Raw genomic sequence first — 25,462 nt, forward strand, 5'->3', positions numbered from 1 at the left:
TACAATTCAAATTTGTGTTGAATGTTATGAAATTTGCATGTTCTGGCGAAGTCAAACTATTTGCAGTTGTATTCTCGTGAATAATCAAAAAAAGCCTGCCATAATTTTACATATTGCAGAAGATTGCATCATGGACAAAGGTTTACATGACCACAGGTTAGACTGCACTTTCTTCCCCACAATGCCTAGCAGGTATCACATTTCATAGTATAGAACTGCTAATCAGAAGGGACTATCATAGTCTATAAAATAGCAGAGGAAGAGAATACAGGAGCCATTTTAGGGTGTTAGGAAGAGAAAGCCCTAAAATATTGAACAAATATTCTAGTCAGTAATGTATTGTACAACTGCAGTAGTAAAAAAGAAGGGTGTAGTGGGGAGAGTTGAGAGATGCCAGCAGGAGTGCCTGACTCTATATAATAGGTCAGTGATATACTATATTTGACATCTATCCTGTTGCGTTTGAATGACAATTACACATATTTTTATTTATTCTAAATGCACTAGAAAGCATCAGGAATCCAGCACAATATTTAAAAAATCTGCAATTATTCTTAGTCAGAGACGGTGTGCTTCTTTGTCACAAGCAAATGTACTCTTGCTGTACCACTACTCTTGGCTCATTAATCTCCTTAGCGGGGGACCATATATGGATAATACTTTATGGACAATTTGATTGTTTACATGCAGGATGCAATTTACTACATTTGGTAGTTATGTTAGGTACTTTTTTTTATAGTTACTGCACCTGTATATTTACCCTATTGTGGCCCTCTCTTCAGGAGTTTGTTTGCTCCTATATCTATATCTATATACCTATTGAAGTGTTTTGGTGCCATCTAGTGGTGCCTTTAAGTATCCACTGTCAAATTCCTGCAGCCAGTTAGTATTGTATCTATGTGTTTTTTATCTTGCTTCAATAAAATTTATATTTTTTAATGTTCCTGATACATACTCTGTTAAGTTGAGCTTGCATGTGGTTTTTGTGGGGGAAAAGGAAAGAAGGGGAAATCCAATATGACCGATCCTTAATTTATTCAAAGTGTTTTACTTTTCTCTCTTCTTTAGAAAACCAAATCACTTTACTAATCCCAGCAATGCTGACTTTACATTGGAATTCTGTAGACTGTATATGATTGGGTTTAACATGGGGATGATAGTTGTATATACTGTATTACCGACTAACTCCAGAACGTCTGAATTGGATGGTATCGCATAACCAAGTAAGCCTGTCCCATAGTAAATAGTCATGACAGTGACATGAGATGAGCAGGTGGAGAAGGCTTTTTTTTTGCTTTCTTTTGATTTCATTTTGAAGATGATGGAGAAAATTTTAAAGTAAGAAACAAAAGTGCACACAAAGGGAATAAACGCCAAGATCAAAATTTCTATGCCTATTATAACAAACAACATTTGCGTTCCCGTACAGGTTGTCTTCGTTAGTGCCTTAGGATGACAGAAGAACTGGTGGATGATATTGGAGTGACAGGAGGACATGAAATATACTGAGCTGACAAGAATTAAAGAGTTTAGAAAAGCCGCTGCCCAATTTCCAATAGTTATCAGGGAGCAATTTCTCTGACCTAGGATCCGATGATAATGTAAGGGGAGGCAGATGGCAACATATCGGTCATAAGCCATAATGAAGAGGAGAATTTCCTCTGCCGTCACCAAAACTGAGAAAAAGTACAACTGAGTAAAACATTGTGAGAAGGAAACAAAGTGATTCCCGGACAATAAAATGTGCAATAATTTAGGAACCATGACCGATGTATAAAATAAGTCTACAATGGATAAATTACAGATAAAGAGATACATTGGTTTATGTAATTGAACTTCCAGATATATGACTTTGATAACGGAGGAATTGACGAGTATCCCAACCAAATATATCAAGAAAAAAAAAGTAACAATGAAGGGATTATTTTTTGCATCTTCAGAAAACGGCAAAATATAAAAATATTTAAAAGAAGTCTCATTTTTCATTAGTATTTTCTTCATAAAAAAGCACAAAATGTGTTGGAGATTTTAGACAAAATACATAGAATATCAATAAATTAGTCAAATAGAGAAAATTAAGAATGTAATACCTTTTCTAGGTGGTCAAATGGTTGTCAAAGATAATCCAACCATATAGTGACATTCCTTGAAGGATTTTTAGTTTCGCACCCATTTTGGGTTTATTTGTATTAGGTATCGGAGTATACGTTTATGTGCTACATAAACAAACTAGTGCAAATTTTTCACTCTATTTTTCAATGAAAATATATTTATGTTTTCAATAAGTCAATTTCTCTCCTATGTGTTGTCGCCAGATAGTCCTTAAAGGAAAGCAAAAACCTGGGCTGGAACCCGAAAAAACAATGGAATATTTTAACATCAATTAACAATATTATTAGAATTCACATAAATTAAAAACAAAAATGATCATAAAGTTACCATACAGCAAAAAATAATAATACTAAATCACAAAAATATGTTAATTTGATGGATTATGGACCCTATTAAAAGTCTTTGTGCTAAAGTACCTGTCACGCAAGAGATAGTGAAATGCAGATGTATACATATACTATAATACTTGTATATATAAATATTTAGCATTTTTCATTTTTAAAGTAATGATTTTTGACATGGTGAGAGGAAATAAATGCCTTGGTTAACTTTCTTGAAAACTGAGAATATTTGGAACTTTATGCACAATGAAAGGTTCATCTTTTGGAATTCTGAAACACGGGTGAATACAAAAGAAGGAGAAGCAGCCATCTTTTTTATGTACTCTTCCTTTTTTCTGGATCAACTTTTTGAGCTTAAACTCAAAAATCTACATAAAATCTGCATGTTTGATTCTATCCTAGGAGTACTTTCATGCATAACATTTCTTTTTGATGCTTTCCTGGTATTTTTTGCTCCTTTTTATGGGAAAAAATCCCAGTTGTTTACTAAGGAGTAGTCATCCCCCCACCTACATGTATATAATTCTGATGGCCTATCCTAAGTATAAATAATCAATTTTGTAGTGATGTAGAACTCTTACAACACATTCGTATCACAGCTAAAAGAAAAATATTAAGATCTAAGAGTCCTCAGTGCTTGATACCTTTTAATGGCACTAACTGAAAAGATGGTAACAAGTAGCAAGCTTTCGAGACTACTCAAGTCCCTTCATCAGGCATAGCTGCTGTGCCTGATGAAGAGACCTTAGTAGTCACGAAAACTTGCTACTTTTTACCATGCTTTCTTTTAGCAATTAGAAAGGTATCAATCACTGAGTACTCTTAATTGTTAATATCTTTTAATCTATTGGCTAGCACGGTACAAAGATATATTTTTCCTGTAGCTAAAGGAAAAAATATAATGAATTATAAAAGATAATATTTGGAGCATAAATAGGTTTTAATTCTCTTTAGTAAAATATTATAAAAATCAATTCACAGGGAATAAATTTATGAAATACCAAATTTATTTAAAAAAAATGGTAAATTATTAAATCTGTTATTTCTACAATTTAGTAGAGCTTAAAGGGTTGAATTTGAGCGTGATGTTCATTTCTCTATTCACTTAGTAAGCTTTCAGCTCATCATTTCTGCACAGGCAGAAAACAGTAAAATAGAATTTAAAGCTCCATCAGTTACGGAAATATTTAACAATATAAATATACAAAACATTATTATTTATCACTTGTATAATTTTTCGATTGTTTTAAGTGTACTTAATTCAATTTAATTTTTAAAATTAAAGGAGACTTTACTGTTGACATGAGAGGATGTGGTGTATATATATTCAGTGTTTGTCTGAATGTTAAAATATACTTGTCAAAAATATAAATAAATTACATAAAATGAACCAACAAATCAATAAAGTAAATGCCCACTACATACTGATGTAATATTTTGTTTTCAAATTTACTAATCCATCAGTTTAATATAAATCATTATTTGCAGATTTTCTTTTGTCAGGAATTTACATGTTGACCGATGTAGTATCAAATTTTATGAAAATTAAAGTGTCAATATTTGATCAACTTACCAGTGTAGTAACACAGGGATTGTCAGGATGTAAAATTCTTTAGTGATGCGAGTTGGATCTGTATAGGAGATTTATATTGTGATGGGGCAATTATAGCCCGATCATGATAGATTTATAATTACCCATCAGGAAAAAAGATGTTTATGATTAAATCACCAAGTTCGCGACTCATGAGTCCTTCCTGATGCAATGATTTTCTAAGTTCTTTCTTCTAAGATTATGTTTTACATATTCTTGGATTTTTTAATTTATTATTTAGAGCTAAATTGTTGCAAGGACCCCTATGTAGGTCGCTCTGTCTTACCGATTTGGCCTCAGATTATTTTAAAATCACTGACGGGTAAAGATGTGAATCAAATTCAAGTTGAACATTATTAAATTCACAGGTCTTGGCGAATTCGAACAATATGATTTGTGCTTGTGGTGACAGTAAAAGATGCGACGATGACCGTTCAGGAGACGATGAGGAGCAGGGGGTGTCAAAGAGGTGGGGGGTAAGGTGAGCATAACATTTTTTTATTATTTTTAACCTTTTGATGACCTTTTACAGTTTATTTTGATGAATCTATGCAGAAACTAATGACAAAAAGTTTGCATTTTGGCAAATTTGTAAAATTTTCGCAGAATTCAATTCCACTCAAGTATCTCCTTTCTAGAGCAGATCATGGCTTTCTGATATATTCTATTACATCCACATCCTTAAGATATGGACAGAATTGCTTATATTTGCAGTGCTGCAGGTAGTTATGACTAGTGTTGAGCCACCCTCGTAGTGTTCGGGTTCGGTTCGGTTCATCGAACATCAGCATGTTAGCCGAATGGTTCATCGAACGGCTCATTGAACACCGTCAAGCACCATTAAAACCAATGGCAGGCAAACAAAAACACATAGAAACACATAGAAAACACCTTCAAAGGTGTCCAAAAGCTGACAAGCTGCTCAGAAGACACAACTAACACATGGAAAAGTGACAAGTACATATAGTCATGCGAAAAGAAAAGAGGTGGAGGAGTAAAAGGAGGAGGAGACACAGATATAGGCATGTCATGCCGTTCTAAAATCAAGAAAGGATGGAGTAAAAATCTAAAATCAGCCTACCAACACCAAGATGTCGTGACAAGAAAATTAAAAAAATAAATATCTTTAGGTAGAATGGCGGTTCCATTCAGAACACTTTCCTTACAAGACATAGTGGTATCCCCATTGGGAGTCATGGCAAAAATGGAACCCAATACATTCGCACTAATCCACCATTTGTCATATCCAAGGGGCAGGTCACTAAACGACAACATCGACGCGGAACCAAGTACAGTAGTATATACTGTACCTCCTTTGACAAGGCAATCAGGCGGGTCAAGAAGTTGGGAAGGGGCACCCTAATGGCCAAAACAGACATTGAGGGGGTGTTCTGGTTACTTACTACCTGTGCCTCCGAATAGTGTCTGCCTATTGGGCTGCTTCTGGGAAGGAGCATACTATATAGATCGCTGTTTGCCCATGTGGTGCTCCATATCCTGCTCACTATTTGAGGCGTTTAGTTGCTTCCTCGAATGGGTCATCATGGATGTTTTATCCATTACATCGACGACTTCTTATGCCTGGGCCCAAAAGATTTGCCACAGTGTGAATACACGTGATAGTCCACTTGTGAGAAAGAGAGAGCTGAAGGGAGAGTGGACACCACAGAGCTGAGGGCTTAGATGGAGAACGGAAGAAGGAAGGAGGGCGAGGGAGGTAAGGGAGTACGGTGAAAGGCCGAACTGAGCTCCCCCATGTTCCTGCTGGGCGGGGAATAGCCCTGGGAAGAAAAGCCACTTGTGCATCCCTTTGAGGTTACGGGCGCGAGTGGGCAGAGGGACTATGCTGGAGTGCGAAGCGGACATGGCCAGGCCGTTCCTGCCCGTGCGACCTCCATGTCGCCGGGTTTGTGCCAGAGCCGTGGTGGACCCTAACGGCCAGCCCCCCTCTCCCAATACTGGTGCCTGTCCGCTGGTGGGTCAAGACCCCCCACGGTGGAAGCAGGTGTAAGCTCTGTACTTTAAATTTACTCTGTAATTTGAATGAGTACACTTTAAATCCTTTTACAAGGATCTATTGTAGGGCAAGTCTGGTGCCAGCAGCCGCGGTAATTCCAGCTCCAGTAGCATCCACTAAAGCTGCTGCAGTTAAAAAGCTTTTATAAGGATCGAGCTCGGCGGTCCGCTGCAAGGCGTGCTACTGTCAGTCCCAGCCCCTTTTCCTTGGGGCGCCTCCCTGATGCTCTTGACTGAGTGTCCCAGGGGCCCAAAGCATTTCCTTTGAAAAAATTAAGTGTCCAAAGCACAGGTGATGTAGCTTTCTTAACAGCTGGGCTACTCCACTGACAAGCAGACACTGCTGCTAGGCCAAAAGTATTGCCTGGGATAGATGCAGTTAAAAATTTGTAATTAGATCTACAGGCGGTGTAGCTTGCTTAACAGCTGGGCTACTCCGCTGACTAGCAGACACTGCTACTGGGCCCAAAGTATTGCCTGGGCTAGATGCAGTCAAAAATTTGTAATTAGATCTACAGGCGGTGTAGCTTGCTTAACAGCTGGGCTACTCCGCTGACTAGCAGACACTGCTACTAGGCCCAAAGTATTGCCTGGGCTAGATGCAGTTAAAAATTTGTAATTAGATCTATAGGCGGTGTAGGCTGCTTAATAGCTGGGCTACTCCGCTGACTTGCAGACACTGCTACTAGGCCCAAAGTATTGCCTGGGCTAGATGCAGTTAAAAATTGTTATTAGATACAAAGGCAGTGTAGCTTGCTTCAGATGGGCTACTCGGCTGACTACGAGACACTGCTACTAGCCCAAAAGGATTTCCTGGGTTAGATGCAGTAAAAAATGGTTATTAGATACACAGGTGGTGTAGCGTGCTTCAGATGGGCTACTCCGCTGACTACGAGACACTGCTACTAGTCCAAAATCATTGGCTGGGTTAGATGCAGTAAAAAATTAGAATTAGATACACAGGCGGTGTAGCTTCCTTCACAGGTGGGCTACTCCGCTGACAACCAGACACTGCTACTAGGCCAAAAAAGATTTCCTGGGTTAGATTCAGTAAAAAATTAGAATTAGATACACAGGCGGTGTAGCTTCCTTCACAGGTGGGCTACTCCGCTGACTACGAGACACTGCTAGTATGCCCAAAAGGATTTACTGGTTTAGGTGCAGTAAAAAATTGTTATTAGACACACAGGTGGTGTAGCTTGCTTCAGATGGGCTACTCCACTGACTACCAGACACTGCTACAGGCCCAAAAGGATTGGCTGGGTTAGATGCAGTAAAATATTGGTATTAGATACACAGGTGGTGTAGCTTGCAACACAGATAGGCTACTCCAATGACTAACAGACACTACTACAGGCCCAAAAAGATTGGCTGAGCTACATTTCGCCAAATGCTGTGAAAAACACTTGCACAGCTCTGGCTCAGACCTGCCTGGCAAAAAGTGCTATGAACTGCTGTAACCTAGCCCTCAAAAGGGCTGCAATTAGAACTAGTCCCTACTCCCTAAACCTATCTCTCTATGTAACTGGAAATTTGCTTGCAATTCACACAGTTAAACTGTATAGCGCCGACAGCAGCAGCGGTGCCGTCTAACACTCAGCTGCAGCAGTGAGAAAATGGTGGCGACGGGGAAAATGGCTTTGTCTTATAGGGCAAGGACATGTCACATACACAGCCAATGACAATATACCATTGCTTGTGTGAAAAAAAAGCACTTCACTGCGTGTGTGCACTGCTGATAGGCTGACAGACTGCACCGCCACACTGTAAATGTGGGAAAGAAAAAAAAATTGGAGATCTTCATTTTTTCTGCAGAGATCCATCCCCTGCCCCTCCCCACACCCACTCTACACTGAAACTGTCTATTAACATTGATTAACAGTATTACTGTGAAAAAATCCAGTTACGCTTTTGGTGCACGAACAGTTATCGATCATAACCTTGAACAGCCGAATTTTTTGCAAATCGTTCGAGTTCGTCAAACTACTCGAACACCGCCCAAAACAGCTCGAATTTGAGATTGGTGAACAGTACGAGTCGAACACCGCTCATCTCTAGTTATGACCAGCTCCCTGTCTTGCCTTGTTGTACCATCTCTACTATATCATCAGTTGTATTATTCCAGGAAAGTCACAAGAAGACTGTATGGAATGGGTTCTTCTGATGAGAGATTAGATTTATTTATTTTTTTATCCAGGAGACGTTAAACTGGCTAATGATGTATTCAATGGGCACAATGGTGGAGTAATTTGTTTTCAGGGGTCAAAAGGGTAGAAACATATATTCAGGTGGTACAGTGGTGACAAAAAGTTTGTTCAGTGGGCAAAAAGGAGGCTTCATTTATTTCTCAGGTGCGCAGCGATGGCCAAACATTTATTCAGGAGACACAGTTGTTGCTATGAAAATATTGAGGGGACACAGTGTTGGTTATGTATATTTTCAGGGGTTAAAGTGTTGTCTATGTATAAATATATATTTAAGAGGCACAGTGATGACTCCTAGAGATGAGCAACTCGATTCAATGCAATTCTGATTTGTGTTCAATTTTATGAAATTCTCATGTTATGATGAATTCAAACTGTTTGCAGTTCGATTCTCATGAATGATCAAGAAAAGGTTGGTGATATAATTTATTTGACATCTATCCTGCTGCATTTGAATTAAAATTACAATTTTTTTCTTTATTCTAAATGCATTAGAAAGCAGCAGTAATCCAGCACATTATTTAAAAAACCTGCAATCAATCTCAGTCAGTGTGGATCTTTGTTACAAGCAAATGTACTGAGCTTTTACATTTCTTCTGGAGTCCTTTTTGTGAGATGATATAATTGTTATTTAAAAATACAAAAGAAAATTCCCCAAGATCTAGACATGCAACTGAAACTATCTACCTCACAAAAACTGCATTACACACCTATTAGCCAAATTGTATACCCTTACATGCCACAATATAGTGCCCTGTTTCTGGTAGTGGCATTTTGGATGTTTATCTACCTTGCATTTCTTATGTCATTTTTGGGATAGAAATATTTTTTTTAAATATAGATAATTAGGCACATGTCTGTTTTTGCATATTTTGCTTTCTTTAGATGTATGTACCTACTTAGCATATTTTCTTACATTTTGGAAAGGGTTGAATAACTGTAGTGAAAAAAAAATTGTCAAAAGTTAATTATAGAGTATTACAAAATGCATGGTAAAATACAAAGTGGGAATGCCAATGAATTGGGTAGCGTAAATGGCAAAAAAAAACATACCATGGGTAAGAATGTAAAAAGCACTAACAGCAGCTGAAGAATCACCACCACCACTGACCCCAGTCTTCTATAGTCAGTAGTACTACCAAACACGGGTCAAAATTGGCATTCTATGACTCTGACAAATATATCACTGAGGAGTGTAAAAATGCTACTCACTTGGGAGTGATATGAGGTATCACAGGAGCCATTTGTATTTAAAAGTCCAGCTGGTTTATTGCAGTCCTCAAAAACCACATCACATGAAAACTCAAATACAGCCTTTGTCTGGCACAAAGTGAAACATAAAGTAAAAAGTTCATACAATAGTGCTGGCTTGCCCACTTGGCACAGAGTCCAGCTGCTTAGTCTTTTGGCAAAGCCAAACAATCCAGGAGGCCTGCCACCTCCACACACACAGACCTCAAGTAAACCACACCAAGGGGTAGAGATATAGTGAGAGACCATCTCTCTCAACTCTTCAGCTGCTCACAATCAACCTGTCATGGCCAATTAACCCCTTTCCAGTCCTATATATACTAAAGCATTACACCAGGTTTAGTTCCCATCCACTAGGTGTCCTACAGCCTCCTTACAGAAGGAAGAGGAGGATGTTATGTAATATTTGCCACATCATTTGTCTCAGTCATAGCAAGATGATATTACCTCTGAGAACAACACCATCAGTTTAAGTTAGTGTCTTGACTAGAATGGTCTGGTCAACCACAGATTAATAAACAGGATACATTTTGAACCGTTTTTTTTTTTTTTTAAATAAGTCGGCTGCTGTATACTAAGGGGATACATTCCATTTCTATGGTGAGATCACTAAGACTGTGTTTGAGTTAAAGAACTTGAAAAGGATTGGATAATAATAATAATAATATTTTTTATTTTTATAGCGCCAACATATTCTGCAGCACTTTACAATTTTATTGGGGACTTGTACAAACAATACAGAATAAGCATTTCTCAAATCAAAAGTAGTGAGGACCCTGCTTGCAAGCTTACAGTCTATGAGGAAATGGGGGAGACACAAAAGGTGAAGTGTACACATATTGTTTAATGCAGCCTTGATATACTAAATAGGATAAATAATACATGGACTGGTCGCCAGCCAGTATGTGTAGAGTCCTGACCAAGACTATTAAGTACATGGATGGTATGAACCTGAAATTGAAGAAGATTTTAATGTGGGGGAAAACTGGGACAGGCAGACAGTGTGTTTAGACGATACGCCAGTCTAAAGAAATGGGTTTTTAAGGTCTGCTTGAAACTGTGGGTATTGGGAATTAATCAAATTGTCCTGGGTAGTGCATTCCAAAGAATTGGCGCCGCACACATGAAATCTTAGAGACGGGAGTGGGAAGTTCGGATTATGGAGGATTTTAGTTTTAAGTCATTGGCAGAATGGAGGGCACGTGTCGGGTGGTAGACTGAGACAAGGGAGGAGATGTAGGGGGGTACTGAAGCATCAAAATGCAGCAACGGGGATAATAGAAACAACTACACAAAAGTAGATATAGATACCAGCAGGTGTAGTTCTATAGAAACTTAAAACTTAACGTTTAATACCATAAGATAAAATATATGCCAAATGCAAGGACCTAAAAACACACAGTTTGACTGCCTGTGATATATAAAAACCAAGAGAACTTCCATATATTGTTACTTCCAGAGATATAGATATATGTCATATAAGCATATTGCATCTCTAACACAAACCAAGGAAGGAATGGCAAATAGGAAAAAAGATAATGAAGCCCACAGTACACTATATCAACTTATTGTGCCCCAATATGTGGGAACATGAAGGCATTCACCCTGAGATATGGGAACATGAAAACACTCGCCCCATCAATGGTGACCATTTAACTCTGCTATATAGAAATGGAACATCCTCACCAATTTTGATGACTGTCCATGCTCTCGGATCTCAGAGGGGGCTCCATATGATGGTGGTGAACCGAAATTCATAAGGTCACCAACCAAATACCGCTCCCCAGATGCCGCTCCCGACGCGTTTCTTAGCCTTAGCTATTCATCAGGGGAAAGAAAAAAGAGGACATGCGGTATGCACGCTGCCCAAAGTCGCGCAGCTCATTCACCAGACAGCGCTACTTCATGCTCTATTAGATCCTCTTTTGAATCCTAATCGCGCTCTGTTCATAATCGTGTCACTTCCGGTTCCGGTCACCTGACATCCGGTATGTGGAACGCAGATGCCGGCCGTGACACGCAGACGTCACTTCCGGTATGCGCGTCATAGACAAGGAAAAATCGCACATAACGGAGCGATAGCTAGGGGACACGCAGGATCACCAGCCGGCGTCCTGTTTTGGATGTCACCATAAAAGGAGTCTCATCCATGAATATCCCAAGCCATGGAAAGTGTCCAGAACATATAATAACTGGCACTTATCCTGGCAACATACCATATGTACCGCGGTATATATAAAACACGTGTTCATTTTACCCCAGTGGTTAGAGAGCTGGAAATGCTTCATAGGTCCAGAATCGCACAGTGAAGCTACGGCCCAGCCTCAGGAGCGCACTTTAAACCCAAAATAGTGATGAAAGAAAAATGACAAAAACAGAAACAAAAAAATATATAAAAATAGGAAGGAGAGGGGTATGAAGGGATATGAGGGAACATAAGGGAGGAATGGAGAGGGACCGCACCTCATAGAGTTGGAGAGTTAGAGGAATGTATGTAGGGAACCAGGGGACCTATAAACATCCCTATTCAGCACCTGAAGTAATATCCCTACCTGACAGTGGAGGTTGGCACCCTATAAACCTGGTACTGAAGCATAGAGCGCTTTGTGGGTAAGCGTGATAAGTTTAAATTGAGCTATTTATTGGATCGGTAACCAATGCAATGACTGACACAGGGAAGAGGCATCAGTGTAGCGGTTGGCGAGGAATATGATGCCTCTTCCCATTGCTGCTGCGTTAAGGATGGATTGGAGAGAGGAGAGTTTAGTAAGAGGGAGACCGATTAGTAGAGAGTTGCAATAGTAGAGACGAGAATGAATAAGAGCTACAGTAAGAGTTTTTGCCGAGTCAAAGGTGAGAAAAGTCCTGATTCTTGAGATGTTTTTGAGGTGAAGGTGACATGAACGAGCGAGTGATTTGATGTGAGGAGTGAAGGAAAGATCAGAATCATAAAGGACCCCAAGACAGCCGGTTTGTTGCTGGGGAGTAATGGTTGAGCCACAAACAGAAATGGCAATATCGGGCACAGGTAGGTTAGTGGAGGGAGGAAATACGAGTAGTTCAGTTTTTGACAGATTCAGTTTTAGGCAGAGGGAGGACATAATGTTAGACACAGAAGAAAGACAATCACTGGTCTTTTGTAGTAATGCACTGGTGATGTCCGGAGCAGAGGTGTATAATTGGGTGTCATCAGCATAGAGATGGTACTGAAAACCGAATCTGCTGATTGTTTGTCCAATAGGAGTGGTGTATAAGGAGAAAAGAAGGGGTCCTAGGACTGATCCTTGAGGAACCCTGACAGTAAGGGGAAGGAGAGAGGAGGAGGAGCAAGCAAAAGACACAGAGAAGGAGCGGTCAGAGAGATAGGAGGAGAACCAGGAGAGAACAGTGTCCTTGAGGCCAATAGTGCGGAACATATTGAGGAGGAGCTGGTGATCCACAGTGTCCAATGCTGCAGAGAGATCCAGGAGAATCAGCAGGGAGTAGTGACCAATAGATTTAGCTGTTAGTAGATCATTAGAGACTTTAGTGAGGGCAGTTTCAGTAGAATGTAAAGAGCGGAAACCAGGTTGTAGAGGGTCAAGAAAAGAGTTGTCTGAGAGATAGTGGATTAAACGGGAATGGACCAGGCGTTCCAGGAGTTTAGCGATAAATGGAAGATTGGAAACAGGTCTGTAGCTGGCTGTGCAGTTCTGGTCAAGGGATGTTTTTTTAAGTAATGGATGTATGCTGGCGCGTTTAAAAGAAGAGGGAAAGATACCAGATGAGAGGGAGAGGTTGAAAATTTTAGTTAGGTGAGTGGTGACAGCTGGAGAAAGGAATTGAAGGAGATGTGACGGAATAGGGTCACGGTGCAGGTAGTAGGGCGAGAAGATGCAAGGAGCCTGGTCACTTCATCTTCCTTGACTGGTTCGAAGTCAGAAAGTGAGCAAGATACAATGTGGCAGGGGAGAGCATGTATAATGTTTGGGGATTGGAAGAAAATTTCCTGTTGGATATGGTCAATTTTTTCTTTGAAATAATTGGCCAGATCATCAGTGCTGAGGTCGATGGTCGGGGCCTGTGATATTTGATTGAGGAGAGAATGAAACGTGTCAAAGAGGCGTTTAGGATTATTGGAAAGTGAGATGATGAGATTGTAAAAGTAGGTTTGTTTGGAGAGGTGAAGGGCAGAGTTATACGTTTTCAGCATAAATTTATAATGGAGGAAATCTTCGGGCAGATTGTATTTTCTCCACAACCGTTCAGCGTACTTGGAGCACCTCTGGAGAAGACGTGTTTGAGGCTTGTGCCAGGGTTGTCGCCATCTATGCCGAATTTTTCTTTGTGTAGGAGGTGCGGCTTCATCCAGAGCGCATAGCAATATTTTGTTATAATGCTTCAATGCAGTGTCGGGACATGAGAGGGAGGAGATTGGGGCCAATGATGATTGCAACTTTTTCATAAATTTCTGGGTGTTAATGGCACGTATTTTTCTATAAGTGTGGAAAGTGGGAGTTTTTTGAGTAGCCTCAGTTCTACTAGAGGATACAGTTCTAGTAGACCTCAGAGTTTTTAATACATCTTTTTGGGGTGAATGGAGACTTTGCAGCATTGCAAATTGTGGTAAATCGATTTGCTGCAAAACAAATTAAGAAATAAAATCTTCAAACCATGGGGTGCTGTAACTAATTGTATTCGCTCAAGGAGCAGTGATGAAATATCTTTTTTTCAGGAGGCACAGTCATTAAATATATTTACTTCAAGTGTTTCAATAGCAATAAATGTATTTTGGGGGCACCACAGTAACAGTCAGTGGTGTATCGCCAATGGCAGCAGGCCACGCCACTGCTATGAGGCCCATGAGCCGGGGGAGCCCTGTGTCAACTCCCGCACCAGGCCCCCCTCCACTTGATGAGAGCAATGAAGATGGTGTAGGGAGCATCAGCAGATGCTTTCAGTCCCATCATTAACCCTCTGCATCTGAAGTGTCAGAGCAGCAGGCGCGGTGACATTATTACAGCACATCTGCTTCTCTGAGTGAGATGTGCGGGGCTTCACATCACACACTGAGGAGACAGGAGCATCGGGTGGAACGAGGAGGGGTGAGTATTGTATTCATTTTTTTAAATCAGTGACTGATGGCCATAATAGAGTATGGGGAGTGCATTATATTGTATGGTGGACCATGGGGGGATGCATTATATTGAATAGAGGACCATGGGGGTGTATTATACTGTATTGAGGGCCAATACAGAATTTTTCCCCATGATGAGAATTGGCTGAATGTGTCCTGGGGTTTTTGACTTCTTCTGGATCAACAAATTTAGACGTAGGGATTTTAGTAATACCATTATTACAATCACAAGAGTAATACAAAATATAAAACTAATTAAAAAATCCTAAACGAGTTAATTTTTAATTGCGATAGTGCAGCAATAATAAAAATTGCAATAATACATTTGCGAGGCCTAGTCCCAGTAAGTTAGTATGTTAGTGTGGGGAGTACAATTGAGGGAGAAAGGTTGAACTGGATGGAACTAGGTCTTTATTCAACCTACATTATTATGTTACCATGGGGGTGCATTATACTGTATTGAGGACCATGAGGGTGCATTATACAGTATGGAGGACCATGGAGGTGCATTATATTGTATGGGGTGAATTATACTGTATGGAGGACCATTCGGGTGCATTTTACTATATGGAGGACCATGGGGGTGCATTATACTGTATGGAGGACCATGGGGCTGCAATATATTGTATGGAAGACCATGGAGGGTGCATTATAATGTAAGGAGGACCATGGAGGGTGCATTATATTGTATGGAAGACTATGGGGTGCATTATACTGTATGGAGGACAATGAGGGTGCATTATACTGTATGGAGGACCAGGGGGAGTGCATGATACTGTATGGAGGACCATGGGGAGTGCATTATATTATGGGGATGCATTATACAGGATGGGCCATTTATAAGGATACACCTAAATAAAATGGGAATGGTTTGTGATATCAACTTCCTGTTTGTGGCATATTAGTATATGGGAGGGGGGAAACTTTTCCAGATGGGTGGTGACCATGGCTGCCATTTTGAAGTCAGCCATTTTTTATCCAACTTTATTTTTTTCAATGGGGAGAGGGTCATGTGACACATCAAATTTATTGAGAATTTCATAAGAAAAACAATGGTGTGCTTGGTTTTAACATAACTTTATTCTTTCATGAGTTATTTACAAGTTTCTCTTTATTTATAGCCATTGACATGTCACAGAGGGTAATACGTGAGGAGCGGATAGAAATTGTGTTGATGTCTGGTGAACGCAGTACCCGGGTCATTGCAGCAGATTTCAATGCAAGACACCCTACGAGACCACCCATCTCCCATGCTACAGTTAGGAAACTGCTTGCCAAATTTCGTGAAACAGGTTCAGTGTTGGATTTGCCAAAATGTGGACACAAGAAAACTGTCACTAATGAAGAAACATCAGTGGCTGTCCTAGCTTCATTCAGCAAGAGCCCACAGCATAGCACTCACTGCATGTCACTGGAGAGTGGCATCAGTCAAGCATCCCTTCAGCAGATATTAGCTACTCACAAATGGCACCCTTACAAAATCCAGCTGCTGCAGCATCTCGAGGATGACCCAGATTGGCGCACTGAATTTGGAAAATGGGTAAAACAAAAATTGGAAAAGGATCCTCAGTTTACACAGAACATTATGTTCAGTGATGAGGCAAACTTTTTTGTGAATGGTGAAGTTAACAAACAAAACCAACGCTATTGGTCTGATACTAATGCACAGTGGATAGATCCCTCCAAGACTGTTGGAACACAAAAATTGATGGTATGGTGTGGTATATGGGGTACAAAGATAGTGGGGCCATTCTTCATCAATGGAAACCTCAATGCCACTGGATATCTGAAATTGCTACATGATGATGTGTTGCCCTCTTTATGCACTGAAGATGGCACGTTCCCTGAGTTTTTCCAACAAGATCGTGCACAAAACATTATAGGTGTCAGATCCAAGCATTCCTACATGAATAGTTTACTGGAAAGTAGATTGGTCGTTGTGGGCCAGTTGAATGGCCACCAAGGTCTCCCGATCTGACCCCCTTAGACTTTTATTGTTGAGGTCATCTAAAGGCAATTGTCTATGTTGTGAAGATACGAGATGTGCAGCATCTGAAACAACGGATACTGGAAGCTTGTGCTAGCATTTCTTCTGCGGTGTTGCTACCAGTGTGACAAGAGTGGGAGAAGAGGGTTGCATTGACAATCCAGCACAATGGGCAGCACTTTGAACACATTTTATAAGTTGTCATAAACTTGTAAATAACTCATGGAAGAATAAAGTTACATTAAAACCAAGCACACCATTGTTTTTCTTATGAAATTCTCAATAAGTTTGATGTGTCACATGACCCTCTTCCCATTGAAAAAAATAAAGTTGGATCCAAAATGGCTGACTTCAAAATGGCCACCATGGTCACCACCCATCTGGAAAAGTTTTTCCCCTCCCATATACTAATGTGCCACAATAAAGAATTTGATATCATCAAGCATTCCCATTTTATTTAGGTGTATCCTTATAAATGGCCACCCTGTACTATATGGAAGGCTATGTGAGGCCATTATAATATGTGGGGGGGCATTATACTGTATGCAAGCAACTATACGGTATGAAGCTCTATTTGGGGGCCAATATACTGTTTGGAGGGCCAGTGCGGGCCATTATACATTGTTGGGCCATTGCACTGTATGGAAGACTGTGTGGGGTCACAGATGGGGGATCATACTGTGTTGGGATCACCATGCTTTGCCTTGGGAGTTGAGGTGGGATACAGTAGGGTCATTATACTGTGAATGTGGAGGCTAATGTGGAGGAATTCACCATGGGGGGATCATACTGTGTTTGGGGGCACTTTGTTGGCATCATACTTTATGGGGGCAATGAAAGAGGAATCTAGAACTTCAACAGGAGGAAAATTACTTTGTAAAGGCTAATATTCAAATTGCAACTTCGGAGAGATAGAGGACTTGAACTTTAAATATGTAAAGGCTGGAACTTCTGTAAGAGATGCTCTTCTATGACCCTGACAATTATTTATTCATTCATTTATTTTTTGGGGGGGCCCAATAAGAACTTCTGCTATGGGGCCCCATGATTTCTATGTACACCCCTGCATATTAATTTTAAGAAAACACAACTTATGACATCTGAAGAAGTTAGAGAATTTAAGAAAGAGAGCAACTCTAATCAGAGAAGATGTCAGATGTAAGGTGACTTGGTATACATGTTTAATGGTGCTACTGACTAAGTCTAATCAATACTAAAGTGTGTATAATATGCATCACATTATTATTTGTGAAACAACTCATACCGTATCTTAGTTTTACTATTGTTCAGTTTATCCTAAGAGTTGTAGGGCAGGGGTTCATCTAACTTTGCAATCAATCACTGTACAAACTTTTTTAATGCATCAATGTTTGATTTGTTGCTTTATACATGTACAAATGAAGGTTCTGGTGTTGTATTCAATCACAGATGGTGGCTCAGGTGATGTATTCATCTACTTATGATGGGTTTCGTACAATATTCATGTACTGATAATGGTTCTGGTGATGTACTCATGTACATATCATAGGTTTAATGCTGTATTCTTGTACTGATATTTTTTCTAGTTCTGTATTCATGTACAGAAGATGGCTCTAGTACAGTGATCATGTTCCCTAGGGTGATTCTGGTGTTGTATTCATGTACTGACAGTGGTTCTGGTGTTGTATTCATATACTCATTAGTGTAAATTATGTAATCCTTTACTGAGGGTTGTTCTGGTGCTGTATTCATATACTTACATTGTTTCCAATGGTGCATTCTTAACTACACTGATCAATCAAGCAGCAGCTGTCATCCATATGTTCCACCCTGGCCAAGCATCACACACACAACATCTCTCCAATCTAGTCCCTCATCAATTAAAGCTGTGTATTATTTTCTTTCTTCACAAAACTAACCTTCAGTCCTGTAGTGTCACACACAATGTGTGTAAGATTTTTTCATTGTTTTAAGACTTTTTTTCCCTATTTCTTTGGCTACGTTGTGAACTGTGTCATGCTCTCAGTATCTCAAAAAATAGAAAGGTCAAACTCTTTAAAGGGAATCTGTTACCAGCTGTTTTCTATTTAATCTAATAGCAGCTAATGTAGAGTCGGAGGCAAGGATTCCAGAGATTTACCAATTGCTGGACTGCTTGCTGACATTTTGATAAAATCAGTGTTTTCTATGCTGCAGATCAAACAGTGCTAAGAATACTGAGCCCTGTATAATTCTGCCCCCACATAACTGATTGACTGCTTTTTATGTACCCTGTACTATGACAGAAAGCTGCTAATCAGTGATAGGGGCAGGGTTACAAAGAGCAGGAGGACTAGGAGGCATGAGACATCTAGTCCTATAGTGAAAACTCCTGTTGATAAAACACTAACTTTACTGAAAAAGCAACACACAGCCCAGTAAGTGACAGATCACTGGAGTCTGGCTCTCGGTCCCTACATCATGGTACTACCAGATTATGTAGCAAAATCCTGCTGACAGATTCCTTTAAACAGCAAAATTCTGGAATATATTGACCCATTTTAGAACCTGAAAAATTAAACTAGTAAGAGCTAAAAAGAAAACAGGTGTAAACTCCCAAATGAAAACGTTTTTATTGCTAATTAGTTGGCTATTTTCAGCAGACAGCTATACTTCTGCCTCTCCCATACACATACTCAGTTAAGTTGAGCTTGTATGTGGTTTCTGTGGGGGAAAGGAAATAAGGGGAAATCCAATATGATCGATCATTAATTTACCCAATGTGTTTAATTTTTTCTCTTTTCTTTGGAAAACCAATTCACTTTACTAATCCCAGCAATGCTGACTTTACATTGGAATTCTGTAGACTGTATATGATGGGGTTTATCATGGGGACGATACTTGTATATACTGTATTGACGACTAGTTCCAGAACATCAGAGTAGGGTGGTATCAGATACCCTATTAACAATGTCCCATAATAAATAGAGATGATGGTGATATGGGATGAGCAGGTGGAGAAGGCTTTTATTTGGCTTTCTTTTGATTTCATTTTGAAGATGATGATGAAAATGTTAACGTAAGAAATAAGAGTGCCCAACAATGGGATAAAAACCAAGATTACAATTTCCATGCCCACTATAACAAACAACATTTGTGTTCCTGTACAGGTGGTCTTTGTTAGTGCTTTAGGATCACAGAAGAAGTGGTGGATGATGTTGGAGTGACAGGAGGACATGAAAAATACTGAGATTACAAGAATTAAAGCGTTTAGAAAGGCGGCTGCCCAAATGCCAACAGTTATCAGGAGGCAATTTCTCCGACTTAAGATCCGATGATAATGTAAGGGGAGGCAGATAGCAACATATCGGTCATAAGCCATAATGAAGAGGAGAATTTCCTCTGCCCCCAACAAAACTAAGTAAAAGTAGAACTGGGCGTAACATTGTGAGACGGAAACAAAGTGATTCCCGGACAATAACATGTGCAGTAATTTAGGGACTGTGACCGAGGTATAAAATATGTCTACAATAGATAAATTACTAATAAAGAGATACATAGGCTTATGTAATTGAGTTTCCAGACATATGACTGTGATAATGGAAGAATTGACGAGTATTCCGACCAAATATATCAAGAAAAAAAAAGTAGCAATGAAGGGATTATTCTTTGACTTTTCAGAAAATGGCAAAATATAAAAATATTTAAAAGAAGTCTCATTTTTCATTAGCATTTTCTTCATAAAAAAGCACAAAATGTGTTGGAGATGTTACACATAATATATTGAATATCAATAAATTAGACAAATAGAGAAAATTAATAATGTAAGGTAATCCTAGATAATCCAACCATTTAGTGACTTTCCTTTTTTAGTTTCTCACCCAATTTGGTATTGTGTGAGAAACTAACAAACTTGCTTACGTTTCACTGTATTTTTCAATGAAAATATATTTATGTTTTTTGTAAGGCGATTTCTCTCTTACATGACATCATATATGTTTTCGCCAGATAGTCCATGTAAGAAAGCAAAAATGTGGGCTGCAGTCCACAAAAAACAATGGAATATTTTAACATCAATTAACAACTGTATTAAAATTCATATTAATTAAAAACACAAATGATCATAAAGTTAAAAAACAGCAAACTAATAATAATAATAATAATAATAAATCACAAGAATACAGTGGGTACGGAAAGTATTCAGACCTCTTTAAATTTTTCACTCTTTTTTTCATTGCAGCCATTTGGTAAATTCTAAAAGTTCATTTATTTTTCTCATTATAGCACATTCTGCACCCCATCTTGACTGAAAAAAAAAGTGAGATGTAGAATTTTTGGCAAATTTATTAAAAAAGGAAAGCTGAAATATCACATGGTCATAAGTATTAAAACCCTTTGCTCAGACAGTCATATTTAAGTCACATGCTGTCCATTTTCTTGTCATCCTCCTTGAGATGGTTCTACTCCTTCATTGCAGTCCAGCTGTGATTAATTAAACTGAGAGGACTTGATTTGGAAAGGCACACACCTGTCTATATAAGACCTCACAGCTCACAGTGCATGTCAGACCAAATGAGAATCATGAGCTCAAAGAAACTGCCCAAGGAGCTCAGAGACAGAATTGTGGCAAGGCACAGATCTGGCCAATTTTACAAAAGAATTTCTGCATTACTCAAGGTTCCTAAGAGCACAGTTGTCTCCATAATCCTTAAATGGAAGAAGTTTGGGACCACCAGAAGTCTTCCCAGACCTGGCTATCCAGCCAAACTGAGCAATCGTGGGAGAAGAGCCTTTGTGGGAGAGGTAAAGAAGAACCCCAAGATCACTGTGGCTGAGCTCCAGAGATGCAATAGGGAGATGGGAGAAATTTCCACAAAGTCAACTATCAGTGCAGCCCTCCACCAGTCAGGCCTTTATGGCAGAGTGGCCTGGCGGAAGCCTCTCCTCAGTGCAAGACATATGAAAGCCCGCATAGAATTTGCTCAAAAACAAATAGATTCTCTGGTCTGAAAAGATGAGGTTAGAACATTTTGGTGATAATTCTAAGTGGTTTGTGTGGAGAAAGCCAGGCACTGCTCATTACATGCCCAATACAATCCCAACAGTGAAACATGGTGGTGGTAGCATCATACTATGGGGGTGTTTTTCAGCGGCGGGGACAGGACGACTTGTTGAAATTGAAGGAAACATGAATGCGGTTAAGTACAGAGATATCCTAGATGAAAACCTCTTCCAGAGTGCTCTGGAACTCACATTTGGCTAAAGGTTCACCTTCTAACAGACAATGACCCTAAGCACACAGCTAAAATAACAAAGGAGTGGCTTCAGAACAACTCTGACCATTCTTAACTGGCCCAGCCAGAGCCCTGACCTAAGCCCAATTGAGCATCTCTGGAGAGACCTGAAAATTGCTATCTACCAACGTTCACTCTTCAACCTGACGGAACTGGAGAGGATCTGCAAGGAAGAATGGCAGAGGATCCCCAAATCCAGGTGTGAAAAACTTGTTGCATCATTCCCAAAAAGACTCATGGCTGTACTAGCTCAAAAGGGTGCTTCTACTCAATACTGAGCAAAGGCTCTGAATACTTATGACCATGTGATATTTAAATTTTTCTTTTTTAATAAATTTGCAAAAATTTCTATATTTCTGTTTTTTTCAGTCAAGATGGGGTGTAGAGTGTACTTTAATGACAAAAAAAGGAACCTTTTAGGATTTACCAAATGGCTGCAATGAAACAAAGAGTGAAAAATTTAAAGGGGTCTGAATACTTTCTGTACCCACTGTATGTTAATTTGATGGATGCTATAGAAACTCAAGACAAGAGATAAGAGTCTTGTCAAGAGATAGTGGAATCCAGATGTATACATAAACTAATAATACTTGTATATGGAAATTTTTTTTTATTTTTCATTTTTAAAGTAAGGAATATTGAGATGGTGAGAGGAAATAAATTTAATATTAGTTCAGAAATTTTGCATAACTTTTAAAACATTTTTTTAAAGGAAAAAAATAGTTGTTAATTTGTGGAACACATTGAAAAATCATAAAACAAGTCTTGCTTAACTTTTTTGAAAACTGAGAACATTTGGAATTTTATGCACAATCAAAAGTTCACCTTTTGGAATCCTGATACACATGGTGGATACAAAAGAAGGAGAAACATCCATCTATTATATCTACTCTTTCTATTTTTTTTTAATCAATTTCTTGAGCTTAGGCTCAAAACACGACATCAAAATCTACATGTTTGCTTTTAGTCTAGGAGTCTCTTCACACATAGTGAAAATACAATATTGCAGTATTTTCCTGGCATTTTTTTGTATTTTTGTGTGGAAAAATTACTCTGTGCATACATTGTTTAGCAAGTAGTAGTCAACCCTCCACTGATCTAAAATTGATGGTCTGTCTGAAGTATAAGAGATGAATGTATTTTCTGTCTGGGTGCAATCTGACAAAATATCGAATCGCACTTGAACCAATGTTATTTTATGAGGACGTGCACATGTCCGATTAATTCCTTGGACAGAAAAAAATGCTGCATGCCTAATTTGCTTCCGATATGCGTCCGTAGAAAATAATGAGTCGGTGGAAGAAATCGGACTGTACTTGGATAACATCTGAGAGTGATTCGATTTCCATGGCCTGACAGAATGGAGAAGATGAAGACATTTTTTCTCCATCTTCTCTTTAGGCGAGAAAATGGGATCACACTATGATCACACTCTGATCAAACTCTGACCTGATCGGCCCCATCCTCTTGGATGAGAGATAATACTGTTGTGTGACTCTAGGCTCAGAATAAGACTTCAAGTTTTTAGTCTTGAAGAACTTTTAAAAATGTTATAAATCATAAAATATACAAAATAATATAAAAAAGTAAGCAAGTATAAAGTCAGCTTTTATTGTTTATAATAAAATCAAATGATTTGAGCTCATCTCAGCGAACAACACTATAAAATACCAAATGTACTTAAAAAAAATGTTAAATTCATTTTGTTATTTCTGCAATTTAGCAGAGCTTAAAGGCTTGAATATGAGTGTGACGTTCTCTACAGCTTGGGAAATTTTCAGCTCATCATTTCTGCACAGATAGAAAATTGTGAAAATTAAATCTGAAGCTCCATTGGTTTTATATATATATATTTTTAGTAAACATATATTCCAGAAATTATTCCCATCACTTGCAAATTTTTAACTGTCAGTTTTAGAGGAACATTTAATGTTTGCATTCATGATAATATCCCAAGGAGACTTTAAAGGTGTCACAAGAAGGTGTCGTGGAGCTGATATGTAGTTTTTGTTTTAATGTTAAAATAGATTTTTCCAAAAATGCAAATCTATCACTTTAAGTGAATCGACACACCAATAAATAATTGTCTGAATATAATATTCTGCCTTTAAATTTACACAACGCTCAGTTTAATGTTAATCATTTCTTAACAGATTTATTTCCAGTAATAAAATTAATTTTATGACCCATCTAATATAAAGATTCATGAAATGAATATTTCAATATCAGGATGACTTGCCAGGCTGGTAACACAGATTGTGCTGATGTAAAAGTCTCAACTGGAAGAAGAGGAGATTTATATTGTGCTGCGACAATCTTGACCCGATGCTCGTAGAATTATAGTTTTACCCATGAGAATAAAATATGTGCATAATTACATCTGAGAATTTATGTCTGTTGGGTCCATATGTAATGATTTACTAAGTTATGTTTTTTAAGATTTTGTTTTATGGTAATTGCAGATTTATTTTTTTATGGCTAAACTATAACTCATGCAGATGAGATGAATTCTCTGGAGTCTCCACTATTGAGGTCTTTCCAACAAAATTTCTGGTCGATCAATTTTATCAAGATACCAGATATTGAAAAATGTTGTACTGATATTTTTTTTTTCATTTTTAGTGCCAGGTGGCTTCACAAACCAGGCATTGATCTGCACTTTACTAGAGATAATCAAAAAAAATTGAGTGGCATTGAATTTAACTCGAATTTTACAAAAAAATCCAAATATCCACAAATGTGGATTTTTTTGTAACTTGTTTAGAAAAATGACGGTCGCTGGAAGCCATTTTTCTGAACCATAGAAAGTTAGCTAACAAAATGATAAAAAATAAAAAAAAAATTATATTCACCTCTCTATTCTGGTGTTGTATTGAAGTACTGAAAGTGGTTTTGGTCCTGTATTCATATACTGATGAGTGGTGTAAATTATGTAATCCTTTACTGAGGATGGTTCTGGTGCTGTATTTATGTACTTACATTGTTTCCAATGCCGCATTCATAACTACAAGGATCAATCAAGCAGCAGCTGTCATCTATATTTTCCTCCCTGGCCTGGTCCTGCCTCACAGACACATTGATCCTCCAATCTCGTCCCCCATCAATTATTCTCTTTCTTCAAAAAAATAATCTTCAATCCTGTAGTGTCACAAACAATATTTGTACAATTTTTTCAGTGCTTTAAGGCTTTTTTTTCCCATCCCTTTGGCTAAATTATGCGCTGTGTCATCCTTTCACTATCCAGATTAACCACAAAATGATAGCTGCATTTCCTGCTTCTGCTTTTATAGAGGCTATAGCAGTCCAGATTCAATGAATTCCTAATAATTTGACACAAGATCCATTCGCATTGAATAGATTCACTCATTTCTTGAGGAGGCAAACAGATTTGTATACACTTAGAGAAATTACTGTTTTCACACAATAATATTTAATTAAACTCCACATTACTATTTAATGTATTTTAAATATTGCAAATATTTTAGAGCCTATAGAAGTTATGATGAACAGTGTCATATGAACAGTTTGTGACTTTAATGGCATCATTTCCAAAAATGGTACTTTTTTAAAGGTGCTAAGCATGACATTTTTT

The 25,462-nt window shown here is 38.6% G+C and overlaps 1 protein-coding gene across 1 annotated transcript; it reads right to left on the reverse strand.

The window, feature by feature from the left end:
• Positions 1-1,077: 1,077 nt before the first annotated feature.
• On the reverse strand, positions 1,078-1,986 carry LOC141180608 (olfactory receptor 5B21-like). The gene has a single exon (XM_073660693.1). It carries the CDS (start codon positions 1,984-1,986, stop codon positions 1,078-1,080), a length of 909 nt encoding a protein of 302 aa, XP_073516794.1.
• Between the last annotated feature and the right edge of the window lie 23,476 nt (positions 1,987-25,462).

The sequence above is a fragment of the Phyllobates terribilis genome, unplaced genomic scaffold, assembly GCF_046119375.1.
Source record: "Phyllobates terribilis strain yellow unplaced genomic scaffold, ASM4611937v1 Scaffold_33__1_contigs__length_13283291, whole genome shotgun sequence".
Taxonomy (NCBI): domain Eukaryota; kingdom Metazoa; phylum Chordata; class Amphibia; order Anura; family Dendrobatidae; genus Phyllobates; species Phyllobates terribilis.

What these genes read in the sequence shown, in the direction of transcription:
- LOC141180608 (XM_073660693.1), bottom strand. Translation starts at nt 1,986, where the DNA reads ATGAAAAATGAGACTTCTTTTAAATATTTTTATATTTTGCCGTTTTCT.